The 22,344-nt window shown below is 54.1% G+C and overlaps 2 protein-coding genes and 1 non-coding gene across 6 annotated transcripts; all 3 read left to right on the forward strand.

The window, feature by feature from the left end:
* Positions 1-940: 940 nt before the first annotated feature.
* AIF1 (allograft inflammatory factor 1) lies at positions 941-2,711 on the forward strand. Of its 2 annotated transcripts, none has more exons than XM_019715516.2 (6): positions 941-1,078; positions 1,234-1,295; positions 1,382-1,448; positions 1,803-1,853; positions 2,042-2,204; positions 2,512-2,711. In XM_019715516.2, exons 1-6 carry the CDS (start codon positions 1,054-1,056, stop codon positions 2,594-2,596), a joined length of 453 nt encoding a protein of 150 aa, XP_019571075.1. In that variant the 5' UTR covers positions 941-1,053; the 3' UTR covers positions 2,597-2,711. The 2 variants fall into 2 exon arrangements, with proteins under 2 accessions (XP_019571075.1, XP_019571076.1); XM_019715517.2 differs by having other exon boundaries at positions 1,803-1,844.
* A 4,398-nt stretch (positions 2,712-7,109) lies between these two features.
* PRRC2A (proline rich coiled-coil 2A) lies at positions 7,110-21,909 on the forward strand. Of its 3 annotated transcripts, none has more exons than XM_019715533.2 (31): positions 7,110-7,278; positions 9,060-9,234; positions 9,726-9,903; positions 10,252-10,351; positions 10,446-10,518; positions 10,837-10,980; positions 11,140-11,291; positions 11,487-11,566; positions 11,716-11,858; positions 12,162-12,252; positions 12,365-12,581; positions 13,001-13,475; positions 14,075-14,262; positions 14,470-14,758; positions 15,118-15,328; positions 15,526-17,370; positions 17,637-17,914; positions 18,100-18,230; positions 18,454-18,583; positions 18,668-18,753; positions 18,946-19,179; positions 19,315-19,455; positions 19,551-19,622; positions 19,735-19,914; positions 20,103-20,185; positions 20,367-20,577; positions 20,664-20,759; positions 20,895-21,107; positions 21,187-21,281; positions 21,385-21,475; positions 21,587-21,909. In XM_019715533.2, the coding sequence occupies exons 2-31, from the start codon at positions 9,123-9,125 to the stop codon at positions 21,725-21,727; spliced, it is 6,480 nt and encodes a 2,159-aa protein (XP_019571092.2). In that variant the 5' UTR covers positions 7,110-7,278; positions 9,060-9,122; the 3' UTR covers positions 21,728-21,909. The 3 variants fall into 3 exon arrangements, 2 of the variants coding, with proteins under 2 accessions (XP_019571092.2, XP_019571093.2); XM_019715534.2 differs by having other exon boundaries at positions 20,712-20,759; XR_012496512.1 differs by lacking the exons at positions 20,664-20,759; positions 20,895-21,107; positions 21,187-21,281; positions 21,385-21,475; positions 21,587-21,909 and having other exon boundaries at positions 19,551-19,621; positions 19,858-19,914; positions 20,367-20,504.
* On the forward strand, positions 9,410-9,540 carry LOC141571980 (small nucleolar RNA SNORA38). The gene has a single exon (XR_012497014.1). It is a non-coding gene; the product is annotated as a small nucleolar RNA SNORA38 (small nucleolar RNA).
* Positions 21,910-22,344: the final 435 nt, after the last annotated feature.

Raw genomic sequence — 22,344 nt, forward strand, 5'->3', positions numbered from 1 at the left:
TGCAGAAGGGGAAACAGGCTGAGGAGAGAGGAGAAGAAAAGGTGTCTCCATCAATTCTGGAGCAGAATGGGTGGAGCTCTGGGCAGGGAGTTTGGACAAAAGGGTCTCAGTGAGGGGGATGCACTACCCTCCCCTCCCCCAGGAGTGACTAGATAGCAAAAAGGATGAAATGTTTGCCTAGGGAGGGCATTTATCAGGGCTACTCACCTGTGCTGTTGAGCCCACAGTGACCAGCAGCCATGCACGTGCACGTGAGCACACGTCCAATGTTGGCCTCACCCCGGCTCTGTGTCCATAAATGCTCTCTCTCAGCATCGCTTTCAGTTCCTCCAAAGAATCTATTTAAATTCTCGAGTTCCTGAGCTCTCCAGATTTTACTAAAGGTTTCAAAGGGGATAAGATGAGGGGGTTACATTGCACATCCTAAAGCAAACAAACTAAAATGCTTTCAATAGACGTTTCCATGTTTCCAAGTGCCTCTCTGGGGCTGCCGAGCTGGGAATGAAGTTTCTCTCCCTTTCCAGCCCTGCACCCATCTTGCTACCCTCCTGGACTTCACATTCTTTTCCCATCCACAGCACAGAAAAATCCAGCCAGCCCTTCCTCGGCTCCCTAGCCCAACCTGCATGCCCCAATTCATGAAACCTGACAGAATGCAAGGCCTTAGAGTTACCTGAACCTCTGGACCTGTTCAAAGATCATTTGTTCCTGAGAATAAAGGCCCCTGGGGTCTTCCTGCCCTTCCCCTACACCTCCAGTGGCTTATCAAAATATTTCTTTCATGCATACACAGGGCTCTCCATGAGAGGAATTGGGGAGCACGTCATTTTTCTTATTTCCATTCTACACTCAGCTCCCCCTTCCTCCTGGGGTGCCAGTGTCAGCAGAAGCTGATGGGGAAGTGAGGCCTGGGAGTAGAGGAGGAGGTAATGAGGGTAAAGGGGAAGTTTGGGAGGGAGGCGTCCTGGGAGGCTGTGGGAGAGGAGAGCAGCAGACAGAGACACAGCCAGCTTGGCCCTCTCCACCTGCACCTCCACCAGCACCTGCTGAGCCATGAGCCAAACCCGGGATTTACAGGGTAGGGAAGGTGGGGTAGGCAGAGGCCTGGAAGGGGGACAAGAAGAGACAGACCTGAGCCAGGGGCTAGGAGGGCAGAACTGTGACGGCCCTGGGCTGGTGTGGGGGTGAGGAGAGGAAGGGGTGTGAGGACACACTACCTTTGTGCCCCCGCAGGAGGAAAAGCCTTTGGGCTGCTGAAGGCCCAGCAGGAAGAGAGACTAGATGAAACGAACAAGGTAAAAGGAAAAAGTAAGGGGGCAGGACAGGGGGGACGGGCCCTGGCCCTGGAGGACCTACCCGGGTTCTGGCTTTCCCCCCACAGCAATTCCTGGAAGATCCCAAATACAGCAGTGATGAGGACCTGCCCTCCAAACTGGATGCCTTCAAGAGTGAGGGGAAAACTGTAGGGGTGGATGGGAGGTGATGAGGAGGGTTTCCCCAAGAACAGACAGGGGGCCGCAGAGACACAAAGTCTACTTCTGTGATGGGAAGAAGGAAGGCTGTCTCTGTTGCCCCTCTGGTTGTAGTCCCTTTCCCTGGCCAGCCCCTTTCAGCACCCCCTCTAGTTCAGGACCCCTTAACAGAACCCCACAACTGCCCAACCCCCACTTCCTCTGCCTGTCCCACCTCCTCCTTCCACACCTTCTCCCCCAAACCTAGCATTCAGTAGCAACCCCTCTCTCAGTGCCCCGCCTTGCCCCTCTAGCCAGAGCTTACCCGGCCTGCTTTCTCTCCTCCCCCAGAGAAATACATGGAGTTTGACCTGAATGGAGATGGAGATATTGGTGAGAAAGGTGACCTGGGGGAGTGTGCAGACCTAGAAAGGGGGAGGTCTCTCCTACACTGCTCCATCATGATGCTTTGGGAAAGGGCCCAGCTCCCAGTGTAGGAGGAAGGGAGTGGGAATGGGGAAGTGGAGGGGGCAGAGAAAGAGAGGGAGAGGGAGAGGCTCCCCTGTTCTCATCCCACCCTCTACTTCCAGACATTATGTCCCTGAAGCGAATGCTGGAGAAACTTGGGGTCCCCAAAACCCACCTGGAGCTAAAGAAATTAATCAGAGAAGTTTCCAGTGGCTCTGGGGAGACTTTCAGCTACTCTGACTTTCTCAGGATGATGTTGGGCAAGAGATCTGCTATTCTAAAAATGTGAGGTCCACTTCCAACCTCCCCTATACTTACCTGTTTTCTCCCCACTTCCACCCCCCGTCCCCGGGCTCACCTTCTACACATTACTCAGCATCCATTTCTTCCATCCTTTGAGAGGCCCTTCCAAGTTTCTATCCCCATCCATGGTTCTGGTCCCCACAGCCCCCAGCTCTCCCACCCCTGCCCTTCCTCCTCCTCCTCCCACCTTTGCAATCTCCGTTCTGTTCCAGACTTTCATAGCAGCCTAAAGTTTATTCTCTTGAAAGGACTGTTCCCTGATTCCTGTGTCTCTTCCCATCTCAACCAGGATCCTGATGTACGAGGAGAAAGCGAGGGAGCAGGAGAAGCCAACAGGTCCTCCAGCCAAGAAAGCTATTTCTGAGTTGCCCTGATCTGTGGTGGGGGAAACGTGGTGGGATTGAAGGGGCTTCTAATGGTCCCAACACGAAAAAAGAAGACAAAATTGTGAGCCAGAATCAAACTAAAATAAATTATCCTCCTCCTCCAGATGAAGTCAGTTTGCTCTCTGTTTGGGGAAAATTTTTCCCTGGGTTTGAATTATTATTATGGTGTTTTTTTTTAAAGAATCTTTGAGGGAAGGGTAGCAAGGATTTGCCCAGATGAGCAATCCATCACCAATGTGTAGTGTGTCTACTACAGCAGATGGGTTTGTACACCAAGGGGGATTCCAGATGTATAAGATAGTCTTGGCCTCAAGGAAGTTAGGTGGAACGAAAAGACATGTACAGACAAAAAAAAAAAAAAAAAAAAAAAATCACCCAGGCCCACAGTGAAGAGAACCAACATTCTCCATCATCATAAGCTTTGTGGGATTTTTGGGGGGAAGTAGGGGAAGGGGAACAGGACTTTTATTGGGGAACAGTGTACTTCCAGGATTTTTTTTCCAAGTCAAGTTGTTGTCCTTTCAGTCTTAGTTGTGGAGGGCGCAGCTCAGCTCCAGGTCCAGTTGCCATTGCTAGTTGCAGGGGGCGCAGCCCACCCTTGCAGGAGTCGAACCGGCAACCTTGTGGTTGAGAGGATACATTCCAACCAACTGAGCCATCCGGGAGCTCAGTGGCAGCTCAGCTCAAGGTACCGTGTTCAATCTTAGTTGCAGGGGGCAGAGCCCACCATCCCTTGTGGGAGTCAAGGAGTCAAACCGGCAACCTTGTGGTTGAGAGCCCACTGGCCCATGTGGGAATCGAACCAGCAGCCTTTGGAGTTAGGAGCACGGAGCTCCAACCGCCTGAGCCACTGGGCCGGGGCCGGTCCCCATCATAAGCTTTGTGATCTTAGCAAATCACTCAGTCTCTCTGAGTTTTTCATCTGAAAATGAAGATAATATGATCCACTCTGCAGTGCCTGACTGCATAAGCCCTCAATAATGTTTAAAATTTGAATGGATGGATGGATGAAAGAATTGGTGTTATTGGATGGAGTAAAGGATTCACAACACTATAAAGCCTGATAATTTAAGTGTTAAATGAGTCACTGAGGTCCTTTTGGAGACAAGCTACAAAAACTGAGTCTATCTAATGAAGGGAAAAGGGGCTTAGATTAAGAGGATACTGAGGGCAGATGCTGGGGATACAGGATCTCTGGATGGCAGAAAGGGTTTAAATAGCCAACCTGGGGGAAGGCAGGAACCTAAGAGCTCCCAGGCCTTCAGTGAGAGACTATTCCTGGACCTCTGCTCCAAGGAGTCCAGATGCATTAACTAGCAACCCCCAGTCACTGGCCACTATTTCAGATTTCCTGACTTCCTGGAAAGAGAGAGAATCCAATTGGCCCAGCTTGTTTCATGTACTGAGAACAGACCAGGTCACTGAGGCCACTCATGTTGGGCCTGCCCAATGGTGAAGCCAGGCTGGTATCCTAAAGAGTGCTACAGTGACTGTACAGAACCTCAGATGAGGACGAGATCATTGAGTTGAATAAAATATCTGAATATAACAAAATTAATACTTAACCTCTATTGAGCACCTACTGTATACTGGACACCATTCTAAATGCTTTACTTGTATTAATTAATTCATTTAATCTTCACAACAACCCTGGTGACACCAGAAGGGAAGAAAGGATCTGGGGATCTTAGGGGCTGGCCTGGTGGGGCAGGCGGCTGGAGTTCCGTGCTTCTAACACCGAAGGCTGCCGGTTTCCCACATGGGCCAGTGGGCTCTCAACCACAAGGTTGCCAGTTGGATTCCTCAACTCCTGCATGGGATGGTGGGCTCCGCCCCCTGCAAATAACAACAGCAACTGGACCTGGAGCTGAGCTGCGCCCTCCACAACTAAGATTGAAAGGACAACAACTTAACTTGGAAAAAGTCCTGGAAGTACCCACTGTTCTCCAATAAAGTCCTGTCCCCCTTCCCCAATAAAATCTTAAAAAAAAAAAAAAAGAGAGAGAAAGAAAGGATCTGGGGATCTTAAATAATTTGTTCATTCAGAATAAATAAATTGGGTTATATTCACACAGTAGGCTATTATTATAATACAGCAATGAGAATGAACAAACTATAACCACATACAACAATGTGGATGAAATTCATTAATATAATGTTGAGCAGAAGAAGACAGACAAAAAGAGCCCTTACTGTACAATTCCATTTGCATAAAGTTCAAAAACTGGTAAAATTAATATATGTTGTTAGACATTAGGATAGTAATTAGCCTTGGGGAAGGCTCAGAAGAGGCCAACTGAGCAGAGGAAAAAGGGAACAGAAAGGCCCTGAGGTGAGACATGCCTGAGGTAGGTAGAGAGGGTAATGAAATCAGAGACATAAAAGGGTGTCAACTCATCTAGGATCTCATAGGTCACTATAAAAACTTTGGCCTTTATTCTGAGAGAAATGGAGAGGTATTGCAGGGTTGTGAGTAAAGGATTCCTTTGAGGCCTACTTTGAAAAAAACGCCCACTCTGGCTGCATTGTAGAGAATATAATAGAGTGTAGGAGCAGGCGTAGACTCAGGAAGACCAGTTAGGAGACTGTTGCGGTAACCCAGATGAGAGATGAGGATGGTTCAGATCAAGGTGGATGGATGGATCAAGCAGTGGAAGTGAAGAGGTTTGATTCTAGATATTTTCTCAAGATAGTGCCTATCTGAAAGTGGGGAGTGAGATAAAAGGAGCTGATGAGGATTCCATAGTGTTTTACTTTACTGGAATTTTTAAATTGCCATCAGCCGAGAAGGTGAACACCGGCTGTGAGTAGAACTGGTTTTGAGGAGCTGAGGATCAACTGTTCGGTTTCGGACATACTGAATTTGGAATGATCTATTAGACGCCCAAGAGGAGATGTCAAGTACATAAATGTGTATACAAATCTGGAGTCTGAGCGTTCTTTGCTGAAGATATGCATTTGGGAGTCATCAGCACATAAATGCTATTTCAAACCATGAGACTGATGTGTTTGACACACCCAGTTTAGGTAAAGGGTAGGGGTGAAGGCTTGACTGGAGTGGGTTTAAGAAAGAATGAGAGGAGATAATAAACTGGAGACAGTGAGTATGAATAGCTGTTCCAAGAAATTTTGCTGTGGTAGCTGTCCAGGAAGAGGGGACAAGAGAATCATTTTGAAAGTTTGAGAACTGAAGTCATCTCAACTATCTTAATGAGCCTCAGGGTAGTATTTTTATCTGATTCTTGCTACTTTTTCTGCTCTCTTATTTCCATAACAGATAGGCAGTCCCTTAATTCAGCCACACCAGCCTAGGCCCAGCTCTCCAAACCCATGCCTCCACTCATCAGTTCACTGAACCAGAGCTATGCACCTTCTCCTCAAACCTAGCTAAATTCTAACTAGTTCTTCATATCTCCCACTAAGAGTTATGTTTTTCTAGACACATTTCTGAACCTGCCCAGGCGCGGTCTGATTTTATCCCCCTACTTCTACAATATTCTGTGCCTATCTCCGGTACCTTCAAAACATAACTGTTGAGTAAATGTCTAATACATTGTTTTGTACACCTGAGACTAACAAAAAAACATAATTGTTGAATGATTTGCTGAAAGGGTAGTAGGTCTGACTGGAGCAGAGTAATAAATAGGAGAGTAATAGAGGAACAAAGGACGGGAAAGTGCTGCATTTCATAGAGTGAAACCCATTGTGAAGAGAATACAAATTGCCAATATAAGATATACAGGTTATAAAATTAAATGTCTGTCTTGTCATTGGTTGCCAATATTTTGATGAATAGGTCATTCCTAGCCTATCTTTGTTCAAATGATTTGCATATATTATGCAAATAAATAGAACTGCCTGAAGAATGCCCATGCTGCGTGATATCGATGATACACTTCCTTGGACCCTTCGATTGGCCTGTCTAGTCACCTCATTTGCATGACGGGATTTAATAAATTAAAGGTCCCGCCCCTCTGGTGCTTTCACTTCTCGCGAAAGGACGCGTGAGTTGGGGCTCTTCCCAGGTTACGTAAGCTCCGCCTTCCGGCAGCTAATCCCTTCCGCCCGGTCCCCTCACTGTCTCCTCGGCTAAAGCACTGCGGGGCCTGCATCGTTTCCTTCCACTTTCGGCGTCTCTACGTCTCTCCGCTCCCATCTTTCCACGAACGCACGACGTACGCTCCACCTCTTTCTCCACCCCAGCACAAATTCTACGCCCCAACCGCCGGGCCGACTAGCGCCATATTCCCGCCCCCTCTATACGTCCCAACGGCCAACGCCGGGTTCCCGCCTCTTCAGCCAATCGGCGTCCTAGCGCGCCTGTAAATCCCTGCTCTTTATGCAAATAACCTATGCCAGCTCCTCACGCCCTGCTTTTTTTTTAAAATAACTACAGCCCTGGAAGTAAAGGGGGATAGAGTAGAAAGTGCCCCGCCCTTTATGCAAATTAAGGGGCGTGTCTAGGCGCGGAGGGAGGCGGGAGGTGGGGGGCACTCCCGGGGGCGGCGGTTGCCCGGATGGGCCGTTAGTCGGAGCCCAGCCGCGGAGTGAGCGAGGGAGACGGGAAGAGCCGAACCCGGCGCCATCCGCCGCCATCCGCCCCCGCCCCACCGCCATCCCACCCGGGGAGGCCCTGGGCCCCGGCCCCGGACCCCCGCGCACCCGGCCAGGTGAGTCTGGGCGAGACGAGTGCTCACGCCCTTTTCCAGCACGGGAGCAGTGGTGGCGGTGGCAGCGGCGGCGGTGGCGGGCCGGGGGGAGGAGAAGCTGCCATTAGCCGCCGCCATTTTGTCCTCCTACAGCCGGGGCCTGCCCTGCCCCTCCCCCTCCGATACCACCTTCTTGGGACCCGCACCTCCAGCCCCTCTCTAAGTCTATATAGCCTGCTCCTTCCCACCTACCTTCATGGCTTCATGCGGCGACCCCCTCTCCTGGGCCCGTAACTCCCCTCCTTCCGCGGCGCTCCTGGCATCTCCCCTCAATCTGTGGGCCCCCTTCGCCGCCGCCGCTCTGGGTGGGCCGCGCCCGACGGTCCTCTCGTAGAGTCTCCTTTCCTCCATATTGGACTCCCTCCCATCATCTAGCGCTAGGGTACCCCCCTCTTAACGCCCCTTTTGCGTCGAGTCACTCCCACTCTGGGACCCAGCTTTTATCCCGCATATTTGCTTTCTGTGTTCCTCAGTCTCCCCTCTCCTTTTTCATTTTTCCTATTCTTCATCCCCTTTTTCCTACTCCAAGCTCCCTTTTCTTCCTGGGTTTCTTGACATTACCACCTTAACTTTGCATCCTTTTTCTACCATTTCTGCTTACGTGTAGTATTTCCCACTTGCTTTCCTTTTAATTCTTTTATTAGTCTTATTCTCTTCACGACTTTTCGGTACCCTTTTCCTTCTTATATTTATTTTCAAAAATTAGTTACCTTAAACGTCGGCAAAGCAGCCCCCATCCTCTCATCTGCCCTGTCTTAAAGTTCTTCTCGATTTTACTTTTCATCCTGACCCTGTCTGGATTTCCTACCACTTCCATCTCCTTTTACACCATTCCCACTTATAAATGAATGCCTGGTCACTTCCACAGTGACTGACTGTGGAGTTTGGCCTGCTTGGGGAGCAAGGGGTATTAGGGAAAGAAGTGACTGCTGGTGGACTTTCTTAGTGAGGGTAAGAAAATGAAGTTGGTTTTGGCCTTGGCCCCGTGCTTACAGGGTGCTCCTGCGTTAGCTCCATAGGATGAATCCACCAGCATTGCCTTTGGAGACAAGATTTTTTCCCCCAAGAACTGGGATGGGGCCATGTAGGAAATGATGGGGTATTCTAAATTCTTGGGGTTCTATAGTTGGGAGTGGGTAGCACCCCAGTTCCATGAGATATTCTCTGACACCAGTCCCCAGTCTGGCTGAGCAAGCTCATAAAATCCTTAAACTCCCAGCATACCTTCCTGAAACCTCCCCCAGATGGGAGTGAGGCTGCTGGGAATGGAACCTGGGGCACAGTTAGGGAGCTGTGTCTAATAAGTCAGGCATCTAAAGCTCTGTTCCGTGCACGATGGAGCTGTATACCTCTTTCTGGTTTTCTCTGGGGCCTGGACTTGCCCTGTTTTATTGTGGGTCTCTGAAATGATTTTGTTGGAAGAGATGGTTGCTCGTGGGGATAACGGAAGAGGCTGCTCTCCTTTACAGGCTGGCCCAAAGGGGAGAGTATTTATGCTAGAAGGATACTAGATTTTTTATTTGGTGTCTGGGTGAAAAAGGGGACATGGTATTGGGGCTCTGTGGGAGCTGAGTAGATCGTGGCTGCTTACAGGGACTGTGGGGAGTTTGAAGAGGCTAGAGGAAAAGACACCAGAAGGCCGCATATCTGGGCCCCTAATGAGAATGAAAGGGGGTGTCTGAGCTTCTGTTGGGAGTCTGTAAAGAGAGCAGAAACTGATACACTTGGTGTTTGGCCCACAGGCTCCGGCACGTTTTGGGGGAGGTGCCTGTAGGACCCAACGTACTCAATGAGCTTCCAGCGCAATGTCCGATCGCTCGGGGCCGACTGCCAAGGGGAAGGATGGAAAGAAGTATTCCTCGCTCAACCTGTTTGATACGTATAAGGGCAAGTCCTTAGAGATCCAGAAACCCGCCGGTGAGGGTCCTGCAAAGATGCTCCTTATTAATGGAGGCCGGGCATGAATGGGGCATGTGTTTTAGAGGTCTTTGAAGGGAAATGGCAACAATACAGATTATCAAAAATGTAGAGGAACACTAGAGACTCCCCAACTTTATCCTGGGTCCCGTAGGGGGCATGGAGCTTTGGGTTACCCTCCTACAAAGGCGTGTCTGTAGTGCCCTGACTTTGGACACGTAAGAATTGGAGGCACAGAAATGTGGACTTGGAGAAGTCTGGAGCCAGCTTGCTCCCTGCAGGCTCCAGACCAACCGTCCCACACAGAAGCATTGGATGTAATGCCGCTCAGCCTTCCTGATAGGAATTCCAGGATTGCTGAGGGCAAAGGAAGGGATGGTTCTAAGAGAAGTTGGGTAGTAAGACACTGAGGATGTCTAAATGGGGCCTACGACAGGATGCTGTCAGATCTCCCATGTGAGGCGTTTTTCACCCTCTCCACCTTTTTCCAGTTGCCCCTCGCCATGGCCTGCAGAGTCTTGGGAAAGTTGCCATTGCCCGGCGTATGCCACCCCCAGCCAACCTTCCAAGCCTGAAAGCCGAGAACAAAGGCAATGACCCCAACGTCTCACTAGTGCCGAAAGACGGAACAGGATGGGCAAGCAAACAGGAGCAGTCCGACCCCAAGAGGTAGGGAGAGGCTTGGGGTACTTAGAGTGATGAGTATTTTAACTGTGAACTTCAGGATGAATTGGGATGGTCTAGCCCAGCCACAGAGCCAGAGAGAAGCTCCTCTCCTTCCTATTCCAGGATTCCTGTTAGATGGCTAAGAAATGGTACCTTTCGCTTTCTGTCAGATGGGAAGAAAGCATAAAGAAACAGATGACAGCCTATGCAGGGTGACGCGGTTGTAGTAGTTTGTACTAATGTTTGTAACCAGTAGTAAATAGGCTTGGGTGCTGTTCCTATTCTCCAGTTGTAGACGTAGGGGAGGCATCTCAGGCTCTGGATAACCTTCCTGCCCTTCCATCCCCTCAGTTCCGATGCCTCAACCGCTCAGCCGCCGGAATCGCAGCCACTGCCGGCTTCACAGACGCCTGCCTCGAACCAGCCGAAACGACCCCCAACAGCCCCCGAGGTAGCTGCAGAACTCGTTGTTATTGAAGGGATGGGAGCAAGAATGGCTTGTAGCTCCCCACCTACGTCACCATTTGTTACCTCTGCTTCCGTAGAACACTCCTTCGGTTCCAAGCGGGGTAAAGTCCTGGGCACAGGCCAGCGTCACCCATGGAGCACATGGAGATGGTGAGTACAGGCCTCTGGGCACGGTGGTAGACTGGAGCCGCACTATGCCTTCTCCGAAGTGTTCTCTGTCCTTTTGGCTAAATTTGGGGGGCCCATATTCAGTTTCTTGGGGCACAGCAGGTTTGTCTCAGCCTTTATGTGAGAGTGAGGAGGGTGTCCCAGAACTGAGCTTGTTCCTTGGGGAATGGGCACCTGACGCATAGGGGTGAGTTTGAAGGCAGGAACCTGGTGATCGGGTACTAACAGAACCTGGCTCTTTCATGGTGCATCCTAAACAAACATACTTCTATCTCCTGCTCTGCTCCGCAACCCCAACAGGTGGAAGGGCATCAAGCCTACTGTCACGATTCTCTCGAGAGGAATTTCCGACCCTGCAGGCGGCTGGCGACCAGGACAAAGCTGCCAAGGAAAGGGAGTCTGCCGAACAGTCGTCTGGGCCCGGACCAAGCCTCCGCCCCCAAAGTGAGTGGCCACCGTTTGGGAGTGGGTGGGTGGGTGGGTGAGTAGTTACCTTTTGACCAGGACGTTACCTTACTCCATCTCAGAGCTAAGTGCTGGCTTTTTCACCTTCCTCCCCATCGTTTTCAGCTACGTTCACACTCTGCCTTTTCCAAAATACAGATTCTACAACTTGGAGGGACGGAGGTGGGCGTGGCCCTGATGAGCTGGAGGGCCCAGACTCCAAACTTCATCATGGCCATGACCCCCGGGGGGGACTGCAGCCTTCGGGCCCACCCCAGTTCCCTCCCTACCGAGGAATGATGCCGCCCTTCGTGAGTTTGGATGTCTTATTTTGGAGTGGTTGCACTGGAAGCTGGAGAGTTAGGAATTAGGACTTAGTCTTGGAGGGGACAGCTGGAAAGCAGAGGCCTTTGACATAGAGTGAAGGTGGGGAGAATGATAGATTTAGGGAGCTGGCAGGCTATTTGACTGTGCCTCTGAGCAGCTACTATTGGGCCCTTTTGCAGATGTATCCCCCATATCTCCCGTTCCCTCCGCCCTATGGACCCCAGGGGCCTTACCGATACCCCACTCCTGATGGGCCCAGGTAAGTGATCCCAGGTCTGGGTTTGTGGTTGTGGATGGGGGAAGCCTACTGGAGAAGGAAGGGTTTTCCAGCCAGGAGGCTCAGTCTTGTATGTGGTTGTACGCCATGCCATCTTTTACCCCCTCTTCCATTTGCTTCTTCACACACAGCCGTTTTCCCCGTGTGGTAGGCCCCCGGGGCTCTGGGCCGCCAATGCGCCTTGTAGAACCTGTGGGTCGGCCTTCCATTCTTAAAGAGGATAATCTCAAAGAGTTTGACCAGTTGGACCAGGAGAATGATGATGGTTGGGCAGGTAAGTGGTTATTTAGGATGAGGCATTTTAATCTTAAAGGCAAAATCTGATGAGGAAAAAATGGGTGTGAGAGAAAAACAGACATTGAAGGGTAGGGGAGATACATGGAGGAAATCCAAGTGCTGGTAACGAACTGACAGGCGTGAGAGTGACAAGACTCCAGTGGATCAGACTTCAGAGGGAGGGGTGGCATTGGTAGTGCATTTCGTCACATAGCTCCTGACCACTTCCTGTGTCCCAGAAGATAACGGGAGACTGGAAAGCAGAATGATTGGATTATTTGCTCTTCACGTTTCCCCTCAGGGGCCCATGAGGAGGTGGACTATACTGAGAAGCTCAAGTTCAGCGACGAGGAAGATGCACGCGACTCAGATGAGGAGGGGGCAGAGGCCCAGTGAGTGAGGGCTCTGGGGGGCGGGGGCTCAGCCTTGTGGTGGTGCACTTTTATGCTTTTAAAGGAGCTGGGTTGCAGCTGATTTTTCATTCCATTGTTGGTCTGCTCACAGCAAGGAGTCCCAATCAGCTGCTGGTGAGGAACGGTCCCCTGAAACAGATGGCAAAAAGGGCAACTCCACTGGCAGCGAACCGCCTCCACCCAAGACGGCCTGGGCAGAGACCTCACGGCCTCCAGAGACAGAGATGGGGCCTCCTGCCCCAAAGCCGCCCCCACCCCCACCTCACCGGGGCCCCTCCGGGAACTGGGGCCCACCTGGGGACTACCCAGTGAGTGTCTACAATGAGGGTTTGAGGGGGCCCGTTGTGGGTGGTAGTGCCAGCTGAGTAGTTGAAGGAGCAGTAATAGAGGGAGCGGGAGAGAGGGCTGAAAATGGGCTGTGGGATGTGGAGAGCTTTGGAGCGTCTCTGACAAGGTTTGGAAGATCCTTGGTGTTAGGGGAGTTCAGGTGAAGAGAGAAATTGGGATGCTAGCAAGGAAGAACAAGGAGGCCTGGGTGTTTGGGTCTCTGAAAGGAGAGAGGAAGCAGACGAGAATGATGAGTTTGTCCCTACCCAGAGGGACCATCAACCCAAGGCCCCCCGCTCGTCCTTGCAGCAGTAGCTAGAGACAGTTGATCAGTCTGAAAGAGATCGCAAGAAACGTAATGACTGACACCTCTGGCCCTGCTGGGTCTGCCCATTGATAGGATCGTGGGGGCCCGCCCTGTAAGCCCCCAGCACCCGAAGATGAGGATGAGGCATGGCGGCAGCGGCGAAAGCAGTCTTCATCTGAGATCTCCCTGGCCGTGGAGAGGGCCCGGCGAAGGCGAGAGGAGGAGGAGCGCCGCATGCAGGAGGAGCGCCGGGCAGCCTGTGCCGAGAAGCTTAAGCGACTTGATGAGAAGTTTGGGGCACCTGACAAGCGGCTCAAAGCAGAGCCTGCTGCCGTGCCTGCTGCCCCTCCCGCCCCAGCTCCACCGCCCGCAGTCCCCAAAGAACTCCCCGCACCTCCAGCTGCTTCACCAGCACCAGCCCCAACACCAGAAAAAGAACCGGAAGAGCCAGCACAGGCTCCTTCTGCCCAGTCCACCCCCAACCCAGGTGTGGCTCCATCTCCCGCCCTAGTGAGTGGTGGTGGCAGCACCAGTAGCACCAGCAGTGGCAGCTTTGAAGCCAGCCCAGGTATGGAGGTGGGGAGAGGTACTACCAGCTGTCACGTCTCTTTTCTCCTTGGGTCGGGTAGGTGGGAAGGATGGGAGGAAATGCAGTAGACGGCAGTTGTTTTGGTTTATCGGACTATCGTGTTTCCCTGAAAATAAGACATAGCTGGACCATCAGCTCTAATGGGTCTTTTGGAGCGAAAGTTAACGTAAGACCCAGCATTTATATGTTATATTATACTCAGTCTTATAGTAAAATAAAACCAGGTCTTATGTTAATTTTTGCTCCAAAAGGTGCATTAGAGTTGATGGTCTGGCTAGGTCTTATTTTCGGGAAAACGCGATATCAGTATGAGGAGGAGTTTTATTACCCGAGTTCCTTAATGAGTCGTGACCTAAAACTACTTTTCTGTAGCTTTGTGTAGAGCGAGACTAAAAAAAGTATCCAATTTTGATGGTTTCATGGGATGTTAATGCCACCATCATTGGCTTCATGTGTTTTAAGTGGGAGGGATTTATCTTTAGGGAGGAGCTAGAGGTGAGAGCTGAATTACTGGGGTATTCATTGGAGTATCTGTGGTGGGCTAATCCACTCTGACTGTTGTCTTTTCATCCATGCAGTGGAACCGCAGCCGCCCTCAAAAGACGGTCCTGAACCACCAGAAGAGGTTCCTTCTGCCACACCCCCGGCTCCAAAGGTGGAATCCAAGGGTGATGGAGTTGGTCCCACCCGGCAGCCCCCCACCCAGAGCTTGGGCTACCCCAAATACCAGAAGTCATTGCCACCTCGTTTCCAGCGGCAGCAGCAGGTAAGATTGAGTTACTTGCTCTCTTAAGGCCCGCTTCTCTCCCTGGCTCCAACGTTCACCCTGTCTGTAGTCTCTTCTGGGTCTCTCTACCAGTCACGTCTCCGTCTTGTCTGGTTGTATGTTACATTTGTGTGTTAACTTTTTTTTGCCAGTTCCTTTTTTTGTCTGAGGGTGGGGAGCTTTGATACTTCTCTTGTGCTTCCCCAGGAGCAGCTCTTGAAGCAGCAGCAACAGCAGTGGCAGCAACATCAACAGGGCTCCACCCCCCCTGCCCCAGTGCCCCCATCACCGCCACAGCCTGTGACCATGGGGGCTGTGCCAGCTCCACAGGCTCCGCCCCCTAAGGCCCTATACCCAGGTGCTCTGGGCCGGCCCCCACCCATGCCCCCAATGAACTTTGATCCCCGCTGGATGATGATTCCTCCTTATGTAGACCCCCGGCTCCTCCAAGGCCGGCCCCCTCTGGACTTCTACCCTCCTGGTGTGCATCCTTCTGGTAAGGATTCAAAAGGGGTGGGGAGCCTCTCAGTCCTGGGGAGTGGTTGTCACTCAACATCTTGCTGTGGGACAAGGGGCCACCATTGGGGGGGGGGGTTCTTAGCACTGCTAAGATGGCTCTTTGTTGCAAGGACTTAGGGAAGAAATAAACAGTGGTCCTTCATTGGCCAGGATTTACTTGGATTGATTCAGTTATAGGGAAGCTGAGTGGAGAGCAGGCCAGGCCCAAACTCCCTGGGAATGAGAGATGGGAGGAGCTGGTGTTGACTGACAGAGTTAGACTGGGGAGATGCTCTGGACTGGAAAGCCTGGCACATGAAAAAGGGTTACCTTTCTCATGTCCTTTGTTTCCTGGAGGCCTAGTTCCCCGGGAGCGCTCAGACAGTGGGGGCTCAAGTTCAGAGCCGTTCGAGCGCCATGCACCCCCACTCCTACGGGATCGGGGCACCCCACCAGTGGATCCAAAGTTGGCCTGGGTAGGAGATGTCTTCACCAGCACATCCGCCGACCCCCGCCCACTTACCTCACCCCTGCGCCAGGCTGCTGATGAAGATGACAAGGGGATGAGGTAAGTGCGTAGAGAAATGCTGAATTCCTCATGAAAGGGTCTAGGCTAGGAGAGAAGGTACTATGGGTTATTGGTGAGGGGATGGGGATAAACATGAAAGGAGTGTCTAGGTCATAATAAAGTGTTCTCTTTCCCCGCCTAGTTCCAGTTTTTCTCTTGAGATGCTCATTTCCATTCTTTTCTGTCTCCGTCTTCAGGAGCGAGACCCCTCCAGTACCTCCCCCACCACCCTATCTGGCCAGTTATCCCAGCTTTCCTGAGAATGGAGCCCCTGGGCCCCCAATCTCTCGCTTCCCTTTGGAGGAGCCAGCTCCCCCAGGGTCCCGTCAACTCCCCTGGCCCCCAGGCAATGAGGAGGCAGCCAAGATGCAAGCTCCACCGCTCAAGAAGGAGACCCCCAAGGAGGAGACTCCACAGATAACAGGGCCAGAAACTGGCCGGAAGCCTGCCCGCGGAGTTGGAGGCCAAGGCCCCCCACCGCCTCGCAGAGAGAGCCGCACCGAGACCCGCTGGGGCCCTCGCCCAGGCAGCAGTCGTCGTGGAATCCCTCCAGAGGAGCCGGGGGCCCCTCCTCGTCGAGCTGGGCCTATAAAGAAACCCCCACCACCTACAAAAGTCGAAGAGCTGCCTGCCAAGCCCCTGGAACAGGGGGATGAAACCCCTAAGGTCCCAAAGCCAGACCCACTCAAGACAGCAAAGGGGAAGTTAGGGGGCCCCAAGGAGACGCCACCCAGTGGGAATCTTTCTCCTGCCCCAAGGCTTCGGAGGGACTATTCCTATGAAAGAGTGGGTCCTACCTCTTGCCGGGGTCGGGGCCGGGGCGAGTATTTTGCCAGAGGGAGAGGTTTTCGGGGGACCTATGGGGGACGGGGACGGGGAGCCCGAAGCCGAGAGTTCCGCAGTTACCGAGAATTTCGTGGAGATGATGGGCGTGGAGGTGGGACCGGGGGTCCAAACCATCCCCCTGCTTCTCGAGGGCGCACTGCCAGTGAGACACGAAGTGAGGGTTCTGAGTACGAAGAAATCCCCAAGCGGCGCCGGCAGCGGGGCTCAGAAACAGGCAGTGAGACCCATGAGAGTGACCTGGCCCCCTCAGACAAAGAGGCACCCCCACCCAAGGAAGGAGTGCTCCCCCAGGTCCCTCTTGCTCCCCCACCATCAGGAGTCCCTCCTTCACCAGCCCCAGCCCGATTTTCCACTGCCCGAGGTGGGCGGGTCTTTACTCCTAGGGGGGTGCCTTCACGCAGGGGCCGAGGGGGAGGGCGGCCCCCCCCACCCATGTGCCCAGGCTGGAACCCTCCAGCCAAGTCTCTGGCTCCCAAGAAACCTCCAGCAGGCCCTTTGCCCAGTAAGGAGCCTTTGAAAGAGAAGCTGCTCCCAGGGCCTCTGTCCCCCATGGCCCCAGGAGGCGGCGGCGCAGGCAGCCACCTCGGCATGGGAGTGGAAGACGGTGAGCGGCCGCGCAGGAGGCGACACGGAAGGGCGCAGCAGCAGGACAAACCGCCCCGGTTTCGGAGGCTGAAACAGGAGCGGGAGAACGCTGCCAGAGGGGCTGAGGGCAAGCTCTCTGCCGTGGCCCTTCCGGCCTCCACCCCTGGGCCCGAGGAGGCCCTCTCAGCAGTGGCAGTGCCCCTGCCACCTCGCCGGGCAGCTGCCAAGTCCCCTGATCTGTCGAACCAGAATTCAGACCAAGCCAATGAGGAATGGGAGACTGCGTCAGAGAGCAGCGACTTTGCCAGTGAGCGCCGGGGAGACAAGGAGGCTCCCCCACCAGCTCTGCTGACCCCCAAAGTGGTGGGAACTCCTGGGGGCGGTGGCGGACCAAACATTGCAACCATGTCCCGTGGAGATCTGAGCCAGAGAGCCAAGGATTGGAGCAAGCGGAGCTTCTCGAGTCAGCGGCCAGGCATGGAACGGCAGAACCGGCGCCCTGGCCCAGGCAGCAAAGCTGGCAGCAGTGGAGGAGGTGGTGGCGGTCCTGGAGGGCGGAGCGGCCCCGGCCGAGGGGACAAGAGGAGCTGGCCCTCTCCCAAGAACCGGAGGTAGGGGGAAAACCTGAGGGAGAGGCGGGGGTGGGTGCTGTGAATTGGCGACCCTGCGGGCGCTGGCATCTCTACACCGAGGTAAAGGGCTGGGATGCTGCTGATGGACATAAACACCCACCTGCCCTCTGGTCCTGTACACAGTCCCTTAGCAATGCTCGGCCACACCTGGGTTGGTTTGCACAGGACCAGGAGGGGTCGTGCTGCAGCTTGCAGGGAAGGAGTGAGCTTCAGGAGTACTGGAGCTGCCGCTCTGTTCCCCGCAGCCGCCTTCCGGAGGAGCGCCCCCCGGGCCTCCCTCTGCCTCCCCCGCCCCCCAGTAGTTCTGCTGTCTTCCGCCTGGACCAAGTGATCCACAGCAACCCTGCTGGCATCCAACAGGCTCTGGCCCAGCTCAGCAGCCGCCAAGGGAGTACAGCTGCGCCAGGGGGGCACCCAAGGCCCAAGCCGGGGCCTGCCCAAACCCCTCGAGGCCCCTCTCCTCGGCCCCCAACCCGCTACGACCCTCAGAGGGCCAGCTCCAGCAGCATTGGCGTCAATTCAGGTAAGGAGCTAAGGGTGGGATCATACGTCCCCAGAGGTCAGGTGCTCGAGGGGAAAGCGTGGCCTGGGGGCCCCGGTGCTGGGTGTCTGCCCTGAGGGGGTGGAAGGATTGGGAGGTGAGGCAAGAAGGAGCTAGGGGCAGCAACGCAGCGAGGCTGATGGTGACGGATTTCCCCTCTTCCCCAGACCTCCACTTCGAGGAGCCAGGGCCGATGGTGAGGGGGGTGGGCAGGACTCCCCGGGATTCTGCCGGGGTTAATCCCTTCCCCCAAAAACGGCGGGAGCGGCCTCCCAGAAAACCGGAGCTGCTGCCAGAGGTGAGAGGCCCTTGAGGTTGTGCTTCACCGCTCAGTTCTGAGGGTCCTTTCATGTTTTCTCCACTCTTTCCTGTTCATGTTACCACATTGTGACCCCACATTCTGGGTTAGTCACTGCATGTGTGTATGTCTCGTTGCCCCACACCCCACACTTCACTGTCCCAGTCTCATTCCCCACTTCTAGCTCATTAAGCTTCTGCCTTTGCGCCTTTCTCATTTTTAGGAATCTGTGCCACCTTCTCATAGCTCTGGATTCTTGGGCCCCAAGCCCGAGGGCCCAGGCCCTCAGGGAGAGTCCAGAGATGCAGGGGCCGAGGCCCTGTCCCCTCACATCTGGAATCGTTTACATACTGGTGAGCTGAACAGAAGGGGACTGTTAGAGCTGGGCAGGCCCCACAGCTGTCCTCACACCCTCTGTTCTGTCGCTCCGCTTCCAGCCACTAGCCGAAAGACTTACCCGCCTGGCCCCGTGGAGCCCTGGATGGAACCCCTGAGTCCTTTTGAGGACGTGGCTGGCACAGAGGTGAGCGAGGAAGGGAGTGTCTGAGCTTGGATGTTACTGAGCCCTGGCCATACTTCACCTGTTCTGGGTTGGGTCTGGGGCTGTGCCCTGACATAGTTGTCTCCTTTCTTCCGTTTGTCTGTCTGTGTACATCAGTCAGGTCATTGGGGTGCTTCTACCCTATTTAACTAACTCCTTCTCCACTCCTCTCAGATGAGTCAGTCTGACAGTGGGGTGGACCTGAGTGGGGATTCTCAGGTGTCGTCAGGTCCCTGCAGCCAGCGAAGTTCCCCTGATGGAGGACTCAAGGGGGCAGCAGAGGGGCCCCCCAAGCGACCTGGAGGCCCCTCACCCCTGAATGCTGTTCCTGGTGAGGGTCCACCTGGCTCTGAACCCTCTGAACCTCCTAGGAGACGGCCACTTGCCCCCCCTGATGGGGACAGGAAGGTAAGAGGAGCGTTTCGGGGAGTCTGACTATAGTTCTCCTGTCGTCTCTCCTTCTGCCTGTGCGTGTGCTGGGGATTCCCAGATTTGGGCTTCTGTTTCCTTCCCCCAACCTCACTGTACTGTGCCCCCACCCAGGAGCTGCCCCGGGAGCAGCCTCTGCCCCCTGGTCCCATTGGCACAGAACGATTGCAGCGTACAGACCGAGGCCCAGAGCCTGGCTCCCTGAGGCCATCCCATCGAGCTGGCCCCCCAGTCCAGTTTGGCACCAGTGACAAGGTCTGCATGGGCCGGATGGAGAGAAGGGGAGGGCTGGAGGTGGGACATGGAGGACACGTGCCTGAATCGTGGGACAATCTCCCTCCTGATAACAGGACTCAGATTTGCGCCTGGTAGTAGGAGACAGTTTAAAAGCAGAGAAGGAGCTGACAGCGTCAGTCACTGAGGTAAGTGGGAGTGAGGTTGGGTGGACACATCTCAGATTTCCGGAAGCATGACTGAGTGACCTGGGCACCCAGGGCGCACAGATACCGTCTCCACGGGGCCTCTCCTTCCCAGGCCAGCCCCATATCCCGAGAGTGGGAGCTGCTCCCCAGCGCTGCTGCCTCTGCCTCTGCTGAGCCGCAGCCACAGCCCCGGAACCTGGCTCCTGGGCACTGCGGCCCAGAGCCCAGCTCCTCCGGCCAGCGCTTGTACCCTGAGGTCTTCTATGGCAGCCCCGGGCCTCCCAGTTCTCAGGTAGGGCCTCCTTCCTATCCCATGACACCGTTCTGCCTGCTGGCCTTTACAGGAAAGCCTTCCCGTTGCTATCATTTTAACACATACTGTCATGTCATTTTTCTCCTTGCTTTTACTGTATTCGGAGGGGTGGGTGAGCTTTCGTTGACCAGAAAAACTGGAGCTTTTCTGGCTTTGCTGTCCTGCAGGTCTCAGGGGGAGCCGTAGACTCTCAGTTACATCCTAACCATGGAGGCTTCCGCCCTGGAACACCCTCACTGCACCCTTACAGGTGAGGCTAGGAGCCTGTGGATCTCAGAAGGAAATGGAGCCACGTTTTGGGGGGAATGGGAAGAGAAAGACATTTCTAGGGTACCAGAGGCTAGTGGGCTTAGGGCATTGCTCGGACGAAAGGAGTGAGTGACTCTGGCTTCCTGACGTCTCTCCTCCCTCTTGCCCCAATTTCTTTTCAGGTCACAGCCCCTGTACCTCCCCGCAGGCCCAGCACCCCCCTCAGCACTACTCTCGGGGGTAGCTGTCAAGGGCCAGTTTCTGGATTTCTCAGCACTGCAAGCAGCAGAGCTGGGGAAGTTGCCGGCCGGAGGAGTTCTCTACCCTCCACCCTCCTTCCTCTACTCTCCCGCCTTCTGTCCCAGCCCTCTGCCCGAGCCGCCCTTGCTTCAGGTAAGAGGTGGGCAGGTGCTGGGCTTAGGGAGCTAGGGGTGGGGGAGAACACTTTTGGGGGGAGTTGACATATTTGTCCCCAATAGGTGCGCCAAGACCTGCCATCCCCCTCAGATTTTTATTCTCCTCTGCAGCCTGGTGGCCAGAGTGGCTTCCTCCCCTCAGGGGCCCCTGCCCAGCAGGTACTTTTTATCTTCCCACTTCCCATCATTCTCTCTCTCTGTCCAACCTCTGGCTTTTTAAATTTGTTTTGACTCTTGCCCATGTTCGGACATTCCTTCCTGCCCCCAGCAGACACTCAACATTTCTTGTTACAGATGCTCCTGCCCATGGTGGACCCACAACTGCCTGTGGTGAACTTGGGCTCCCTGCCGCCAGCGCCGCCGCCTGCCCCACCCCCCCTCTCTCTGCTACCTGTGGGCCCTGCTCTGCAGCCCCCCAGTCTGGCTGTGCGGCCCCCCCCTGCTCCTGCTACTCGGGTGCTGCCTTCACCTGCCAGGCCATTCCCCCCTAGCTTGGGGCGAGCAGAGGTAAGGACCAGGAACTGGAGTGCTAAGGTGGGGCTGCGTCGCCTCAGAGACGGAAGGCTCATGGAGTTTCTTCCTTCAGCTGCACCCAGTAGAACTAAAGCCGTTCCAGGATTATCGAAAACTGAGCAGCAACCTTGGGGGACCCGGGTCATCACGAACTCCCCCAGCTGGAAGGCAAGAGAGGGGAATGGGGCTTCAGACTGCCCAGCTCCAAGGCCTTTCTTTGGGGACCAGGGGGAAGGTCTTCAGCTCACTTTAGACACCCTTCCTTCTCTAGGTCTTTCTCTGGCCTCAATTCCCGACTCAAGGCCCCACCCTCCACCTACCGCGGTGTCTTCCGCACCCAGCGCATCGACCTTTACCAGCAGGTGAAGGAGAAACCCATGTCCCCAAGTCTGAATTCTGGCGTCACCACCCAAGTCTGTCTATTCCTGACCTCACAGTGTGACTTACTCTTCCCCATGTGACTGCCCCACCAGGCCTCCCCACCAGATGCTCTGCGCTGGATGCCGAGGCCTTGGGAGCGGACAGGGCCACCTTCTCGAGAAGGACCTTCCCGACGGGCAGAAGAGCCTGGGTCCCGAGGGGATAAGGAGCCTGGGTTGCCCCCACCCCGCTGAGGGAGTCCCCTCATCGTCCCCACTTCCCCAGGGCTTGTATATAGATTATAAATATATAAGGGGGAAAGGGGTGGGTGGGGAAGGGTTGTAGGGCTGGGGCCTTGCTTCCTCTTCCCCCTCCCCTGGTCCCCTATCCCTGGGGCTGTTTGTTAAAAAAGAATAATAAAAGAATTAAAAAAATATTTCCAGAATGATTTTGGGGGCAGGTTGCTTGTTTGCAATCTTGTATCATAACAACAGTGCTAAGTAACCTGTAGAAGGGGTTCTTCAGGGAACTGATCTTTCGTAAAAACTACCTCAAAACAACCATTTGTTGTATCTTCAATTTCTGTAGGCCAGGAATTAGAGCTGGGCTCTGCTGGGCAAATCGTGTGCCGGCAGTGAGGTCAGTTGGTTACCAGTCAACAGCTGACAGCTGGGCAGGTCCCATAGAGCTCCCACCGTGTGTCTGGGGCCGCGGCGGGACGTCTGGAATTGTCAGTGTCTCTGTGGCCTCTCCAGCAGGATGTTCTCAGAATCGTGAGCCAGTGTTCCGAGGGATTCCACTGCAACCTGCAGACCCATGCCCTGGTCTTAAAACGTCTCTCCTGCCACTTTCTATTGGTCCAGCATTAAGC

The sequence above is a fragment of the Rhinolophus sinicus genome, linkage group LG05 (assembly GCF_036562045.2).
Source record: "Rhinolophus sinicus isolate RSC01 linkage group LG05, ASM3656204v1, whole genome shotgun sequence".
Lineage (NCBI taxonomy): Eukaryota > Metazoa > Chordata > Mammalia > Chiroptera > Rhinolophidae > Rhinolophus > Rhinolophus sinicus.

What these genes read in the sequence shown, in the direction of transcription:
- AIF1 (XM_019715516.2), top strand. Translation starts at nt 1,054, where the DNA reads ATGAGCCAAACCCGGGATTTACAGG. An exon ending in GACTAGATGAAACGAACAAG is followed by an intron (nt 1,296 to 1,381) that starts GTAAAAGGAAAA and finishes TTCCCCCCACAG; the next exon opens with CAATTCCTGGAAGATCCCAA. An exon ending in AGATCTGCTATTCTAAAAAT is followed by an intron (nt 2,205 to 2,511) that starts GTGAGGTCCACT and finishes CATCTCAACCAG; the next exon opens with GATCCTGATGTACGAGGAGA.
- PRRC2A (XM_019715533.2), top strand. Translation starts at nt 9,123, where the DNA reads ATGTCCGATCGCTCGGGGCCGACTGCCAAGGGGAAGGATGGAAAGAAG. An exon ending in GACCCCCAACAGCCCCCGAG is followed by an intron (nt 10,352 to 10,445) that starts GTAGCTGCAGAA and finishes CTGCTTCCGTAG; the next exon opens with AACACTCCTTCGGTTCCAAG. An exon ending in GAATGATGATGGTTGGGCAG is followed by an intron (nt 11,859 to 12,161) that starts GTAAGTGGTTAT and finishes GTTTCCCCTCAG; the next exon opens with GGGCCCATGAGGAGGTGGAC.